Source organism: Oncorhynchus masou, unplaced genomic scaffold (assembly GCF_036934945.1).
Source record: "Oncorhynchus masou masou isolate Uvic2021 unplaced genomic scaffold, UVic_Omas_1.1 unplaced_scaffold_9431, whole genome shotgun sequence".
In the NCBI taxonomy this organism is placed as follows: Eukaryota; Metazoa; Chordata; class Actinopteri; order Salmoniformes; family Salmonidae; genus Oncorhynchus; species Oncorhynchus masou.
Genome location: NW_027015925.1, coordinates 2,389 through 9,468, shown reverse-complemented (window position 1 = coordinate 9,468; position 7,080 = coordinate 2,389). Strand labels below are relative to the sequence as shown.

The window sequence follows — 7,080 nt, the reverse complement described above, 5'->3', positions numbered from 1 at the left end:
CGAGACAACACAACACTACATAAGTAGAGACCTATGACAACAACATAGCATAGCAACACATGACAACACAGCATGTTAGCAACATGACAACAACATGTTAGCAACACAACATGACAACAACATAGCATGGTGGCAACACATGACAACACAGCATGTTAGCAACATGACAACAACATGTTAGCAACACAACATGACAACAACATAGCATGGCGGCAACACATGACAACACAGCATGTTAGCAACATGACAACAACATGTTAGCAACACAACATGACAACAACATGTTAGTAACACATGACAACAACATGGTAGCAACACAACATGACAACAACATGGCAGCAACACAACATGACAACAACATGGTAGCAACACAACATGACAACACAGCATGTTAGCAACACAACATGGCAGCAACACAACATGACAACAACATGTTAGCAACACAACATGACAACAACATGGTAGCAACACATGACAACAACATGGTAGCAACACAACATGACAACAACATGGTAGCAACACAACATGACAACACAGCATGTTAGCAACACAACATGACAACAACATGGTAGCAACACAACATGACAACCACATGGTAGCAACACATGTTGCTGCACAAAACAGGGTACAAACATTATTGGGCACAGACAACAGCACAACGGGCAAGAAGGTAGAGACAACAATACATCACGCAAAGCAGCCACAACTGTCAGTAAGAGTGTCCATCATGACGAGTCTCCCAGTCCCTGCCGCTGAAAAACATCCCCACAGCATGATGCTGCCACCACCATGCTTCACCGTAGTGATGGTGCCACCACCATGCTTCACCGTAGTGATGGTGCCACCACCATGCTTCATCGTAGTGATGCTGCCACCACCATGCTTCACCGCCACCACCATGCTTCACCGTAGTGATGGTGTCAGGTTTCTCCAGACGTGACGCTTGGCATTCAGGCCAAAGCGTTCAATCTTGGAACTCTGGAGCTCTGTCAGTGACCATTAGGTTCTTGGTCAACCCCCTGTCCAAGGCCCTTCTCCTCCGATTGCTCAGTTTGGCCGGGCGGACAGCTCTAGGAAGAATCTTGGTGGTTCCTAACTTCTTCCATTTAACAATGATGGAGGCCACTGTGTTCTTGGGGACCTTCAATGCTGCAGCCATTTTTTGGTACCTTTCCCCAGATCTGTGCCTCGACACAATCCTGTCTCTGAGCTCTACGGACAATTCCTTCGACCTCATGGCTTGGTTTTTGCTCTGACATGCACTGTCAACTGTGGGACCTTATATAGACAGGTGTGTACCTTTCCAAATCATGTCCAATCAATTGAATTTACCACAGGTGGACTCCAATCAAGTTGTAGAAAACTTCTCAAAGGTGATCAATGGAAACAGGATGCACCTGAGCTCAATTTCAAGGCTCATAGCAAAGGGTCTGAATACTTTTTTTGTCATTATGTGTGTAGATTGAGGACGTGTTTTTTTATTTAATACATTTTAGTATAAGGCTGTAAACGTAACAAAATGTGGAAAAAGTTAAGGGGTCTGAATACTTTCCGAATGCTCTGTATATCTGACTGTCTGGTTGATGTTAATATATCTCTGTCTGTCTGGTTGATGTTAACATGTCTCTGTCTGTCTGGTTGATGTTAACATATCTCTGTCTGTCTGGTTGATGTTAATATATCTCTGTCTGTCTGGTTGATGTTAATATATCTCTCCTCTGTCTGTCTGGTTGATGTTAACATATCTCTGTCTGTCTGGTTGATGTTAATATATCTCTGTCTGTCTGGTTGATGTTAATATATCTCTGTCTGTCTGGTTGATGTTAACATATCTCTGTCTGTCTGGTTGATGTTAATATATCTCTGTCTGTCTGGTTGATGTTAATATATCTCTGTCTGTCTGGTTGATGTTAATATATCTCTGTCTGTCTGGTTGATGTTAACATATCTCTGTCTGTCTGGTTGATGTTAATATATCTCTGTCTGTCTGGTTGATTCTAATATATCTCTGTCTGTCTGGTTGATGTTAATATATCTCTGTCTGTCTGGTTGATGTTAATATATCTCTGTCTGTCTGGTTGATGTTAATATATCTCTGTCTGTCTGGTTGATGTTAACATATCTCTGTCTGTCTGGTTGATGTTAATATATCTCTGTCTGTCTGGTTGATGTTAATATATCTCTGTCTGTCTGGTTGATGTTAATATATCTCTGTCTGTCTGGTTGATGTTAATATATCTCTGTCTGTCTGGTTGATGTTAATATATCTCTGTCTGTCTGGTTGATGTTAACATATCTCTGTCTGTCTGGTTGATGTTAACATATCTCTGTCTGTCTGGTTGATGTTAATTACCATATATCTCTGTCTGTCTGGTTGATGTTAACATATCTCTGTCTGTCTGGTTGATGTTAACATGTCTCTGTCTGTCTGGTTGATGTTAATATATCTCTGTCTGTCTGGTTGATGTTAATATATCTCTGTCTGTCTGGTTGATGTTAATATATCTCTGTCTGTCTGGTTGATGTTAATATATCTCTGTCTGTCTGGTTGATGTTAATATATCTCTGTCTGTCTGGTTGATGTTAACATGTCTCTGTCTGTCTGGTTGATGTTAATATATCTCTGTCTGTCTGGTTGATGTTAATAAATCTCTGTCTGTCTGGTTGATGTTAACATATCTCTGTCTGTCTGGTTGATGTTAATATATCTCTGTCTGTCTGGTTGATGTTAATATATCTCTGTCTGTCTGGTTGATGTTAATATATCTCTGTCTGTCTGGTTGATGTTAATATATCTCTCCTCTGTCTGTCTGGTTGATGTTAATATATCTCTGTCTGTCTGGTTGATGTTAACATATCTCTGTCTGGTTGATGTTAATAAATCTCTGTCTGTCTGGTTGATGTTAACATGTCTCTGTCTGTCTGGTTGATGTTAATATATCTCTGTCTGTCTGGTTGATGTTAATATATCTCTCCTCTGTCTGTCTGGTTGATGTTAATATATCTCTGTCTGTCTGGTTGATGTTAACATATCTCTGTCTGGTTGATGTTAATAAATCTCTGTCTGTCTGGTTGATGTTAACATGTCTCTGTCTGTCTGGTTGATGTTAACATATCTCTGTCTGTCTGGTTGATGTTAATATATCTCTGTCTGTCTGGTTGATGTTAATAAATCTCTGTCTGTCTGGTTGATGTTAATAAATCTCTTGTCTGTCTGGTTCTGTCATAGCTTATTGTTGTTCCTATGATTGTTTCCCTTTCTCAATGGTTCGGCCTCGTTAATATCTGTCCCCCTGTCCTCCCAGGACTAATGGCAGCAGAGTGACATCATGGCCCTGATGATACCTCCAGTGAAGCTCAAATGGCTGGAGCACCTGAACGGCTCGTGGATCACGGACGACAGCGAGTCCATCTCCACGCGGGAGGGCGTGTCCGTGCTCTACTCCAAGCTGCTCACCAACAAAGAGGTGGTCGTCCTTCCCCAGCAGGTGGGAGCAGAATGAGATTGAGTTAATGGCTGTGTACCAAATGGAACTCGGCTTCTCTGTGTAGAGGCCATATCGCGACACAGCCAATACTTTATTGTCTGCATTGCGCAGAAATGTCGATTTGCGTCACGAGCTCTATATGTCATCGCTAAGCCACAGTGCCAGTTTGTTTATACTATGATACCAACCTCTTGTCAGTCTCTGTCATGACCAACATCTGTTTGGTCCTGAGCACAAACAGATCTGGGATCAGAATAAAAGGTTTATGGAGGCCCACAGTGAAAACATCACATAGCTCTAAACACATCATCACAACACACACTACATAGGACTAATATCAATGCTGTGTCCTTAGGTGTTGTGTCTGAAGGGACCCCAGCTGCCAGACTTTGAGCGCGAGTCCCTGTCCAGCGATGAACAGGGACACTACCTCGACGCACTCCTCAGCAGCCAGATGGCGTTGGCCAAGATGGTGTGTTCCGACTCTCCCTTCGCCTCCGCTCTCCGCAAACGCCTGCTGGTCCTCCAGAGGATCTTCTTCGCTCTGTCCAACAAGTACCACGACAAGGGCAAAGTCAAGCAGCAGCAGCACTCGCCCGACAACAACTCCGGATCGTCCGACCTGCACTCTGTCAGCGAGCGGCCGCGGTCCAGCACCGATGCTCTGATCGAGATGGGGGTCCGAACGGGCCTCAGTCTGCTGTTCGCTCTGCTCCGTCAGAGCTGGATGATGCCGCCGCCGCCCGGCCCCGGAGGACTCAACCTCTGCAACGACGTCATCCACACGGCCATGGACGTGGTCTCCTCCCTGCCGCCCCTCTCCCTGGCCAACGAGAGTAAGATCCCCCCTATGGGTCTGGACTGCCTGACCCAGGTCACCGCTTTCCTCAAGGGAGTGACCATGCCAAACTCCGGGGCGGACGTCCTGGGTCGGAGGCTGGCGTCGGAGCTGTTGCTGGGCCTGGCTGCCCAGAGGGGCTCCCTGAGGTACCTTCTGGAGTGGGTGGAGATGGCCCTGGTGGCGTCCGCCGTGGTCAGCACCATGGAGAAGGAGAAGATGAAGGCGTGTCTGCTGAACCAGGAAGGGCTGATTGGATACGACTGCTTCATGAACATCCTCATGCAGATGAGACGTTCCCTGGTAAGCGTCCTATAAACAACCAATCAAATCTATTCATAAAGCCCTTTTTTTAACATCAGCTGATGTCACAAAGCGCTGTACAGAAACCCAGCCTTAAAACCCCCAAACAGCAAAGCAGTGCAGATGTAGAAGCACGGTGGCTAGAAGAAAAACTCCCGAGACACACTTTATTGTTCATGATTTGTTGAGTACTTCCATTGTGTTCTATAGGTCTATTGTGCTCTTTGTATGACCAGATGGCAATGTATTCCTCCTGCTTCTCCTCCCAGCGCTCCTTATTCTCATGGCCTCTTGATTGATTATGCTACGAGTCCGTCTGTACGGTCACCTTTCTCCATATGCAGTGTAACATGGCCACATGTCTCTGTGGCTGACTGTGTATCTGCTGTCTCCCTATATGTCTCTGTGGCTGACTGTGTATCTGCTGTCTCCCCACATGTCTCTGTGGCTGACTGTGTATCTGCTGTCTCCCTATGTGTCTCTGTGGCTGACTGTGTATCTGCTGTCTCCCTATATGTCTCTGTGGCTGACTGTGTATCTGCTGTCTCCCTATATGTCTCTGTGGCTGACTGTGTATCTGTTGTCTCCCATATGTCTCTGTGGCTGACTGTGTATCTGCTGTCTCCCTATGTGTCTCTGTGGCTGACTGTGTATCTGCTGTCTCCCTATATGTCTCTGTGGCTGACTGTGTATCTGCTGTCTCCCTATATGTCTCTGTGGCTGACTGTGTATCTGCTGTCTCCCTATATGTCTCTGTGGCTGACTGTGTATCTGCTGTCTCCCTACATGTCTCTGTGGCTGACTGTGTATCTCTGTCTCCCTATATGTCTCTGTGGCTGACTGTGTATCTGCTGTCTCCCTATGTGTCTCTGTGGCTGACTGTGTATCTGCTGTCTCCCTATATGTCTCTGTGGCTGACTGTGTATCTGCTGTCTCCCCACATGTCTCTGTGGCTGACTGTGTATCTGCTGTCTCCCCACATGTCTCTGTGGCTGACTGTGTATCTGCTGTCTCCCTATATGTCTCTGTGGCTGACTGTGTATCTGCTGTCTCCCTATATGTCTCTGTGGCTGACTGTGTATCTGCTGTCTCCTATATGTCTCTGTGGCTGACTGTGTATCTGCTGTCTCCCCACATGTCTCTGTGGCTGACTGTGTATCTGCTGTCTCCCATATGTCTCTGTGGCTGACTGTGTATCTGTTGTCTCCCTATATGTCTCTGTGGCTGACTGTGTATCTGCTGTCTCCCTATATGTCTCTGTGGCTGACTGTGTATCTGCTGTCTCCCTATGTGTCTCTGTGGCTGACTGAGTATCTGCTGTCTCCCTATATGTCTCTGTGGCTGACTGTGTATCTGCTGTCTCCTATATGTCTCTGTGGCTGACTGTGTATCTGCTGTCTCCCTATGTGTCTCTGTGGCTGACTGTGTATCTGCTGTCTCCCTATGTGTCTCTGTGGCTGACTGTGTATCTGATGTCTCCCTATGTGTCTCTGTGGCTGACTGAGTATCTGATCTCTCCCCTGACTCTCGACCAGGGCTCGTCAGCAGACAGGAGCCAGTGGAGGGAACCGACGCGGACATCAGATGGTCTGTGCTCTTTGTATGAAGCAGCTCTCTGTCTGTTCGAAGAGGTAAAATATCGACTCAAATAAACAGTTTTTTTTACAGGTCAATTTACATAAAAAAAAAAAAAATTGTCTTCTGAAAAGCTTTTATACTGCTTATAAATGCGATATGTATGGGTTACGAAGGTTTACATGTAGGCAGGTAGCCTTCACAAGTTAAGCACTACTTCCTCCCAGGTGTGCAGGATGGCGTCAGACTACTCCCGTACCTGTGCCAGCCCAGACAGCCTCCAGACCGGCGAGGCTCCCATGTTGTCAGAGACGTGCGAGGTGTACGTCTGGGGCAGTAACAGCTCCCACCAGCTGGTGGAGGGAGCACAGGAGAAGATCCTCCAGCCCAAGTTGGCACCCAGCTTCGCCGACGCACAGACGGTAAGAGACCACAGGTCTTCAAAGGTGTGTGTGTGTGTGTGTCATTTCCTGTTTTTGTCTCTTTTTTAAATTTTTTTATTAAAGCCAGTGGTTCTCGATGCTCTTCTCGGGTGAACCTCCAGACGTTTCACAATTTAGTTTTGTCCTTAAATTAGGTCACCTGATCTGATCAAGGACTTGATGATTAGTTGATGATTAGTTGATGATTAGTTGATGATTAGTTGAATCAGGTGGGATAGCTCTGAATTAGTTAAAATATATGGAAGGGCTCGTGGGGGGCCCAGAGGTTTGACAACCACTGGTTTATAAGGAAAGCTGATTCCCCTCAGTATTACGTCTCTAGAGAAGTTAGCTAAGTGTAGCCTAGTTCTGAGAGGAGACAAAGTGAAACTCTATTGGAGCGTGAAGAGTGGCTTTCATGGATTAAAAAGTAAAGGTTGCTCTGTGCTTCCCA

The 7,080-nt window shown here is 45.9% G+C and overlaps 1 protein-coding gene across 1 annotated transcript; it reads left to right on the top strand.

The window, feature by feature from the left end:
- Positions 1-3,309: 3,309 nt before the first annotated feature.
- On the top strand, positions 3,310-6,626 carry LOC135538351 (probable E3 ubiquitin-protein ligase HERC1; the record flags this gene model as incomplete). Its single annotated transcript, XM_064964272.1, has 4 exons — positions 3,310-3,488; positions 3,844-4,629; positions 6,165-6,260; positions 6,432-6,626. Coding segments are annotated over exons 1-4 (1,236 nt in total), but the record flags the coding sequence as incomplete, so codon positions are not given.
- Positions 6,627-7,080: the final 454 nt, after the last annotated feature.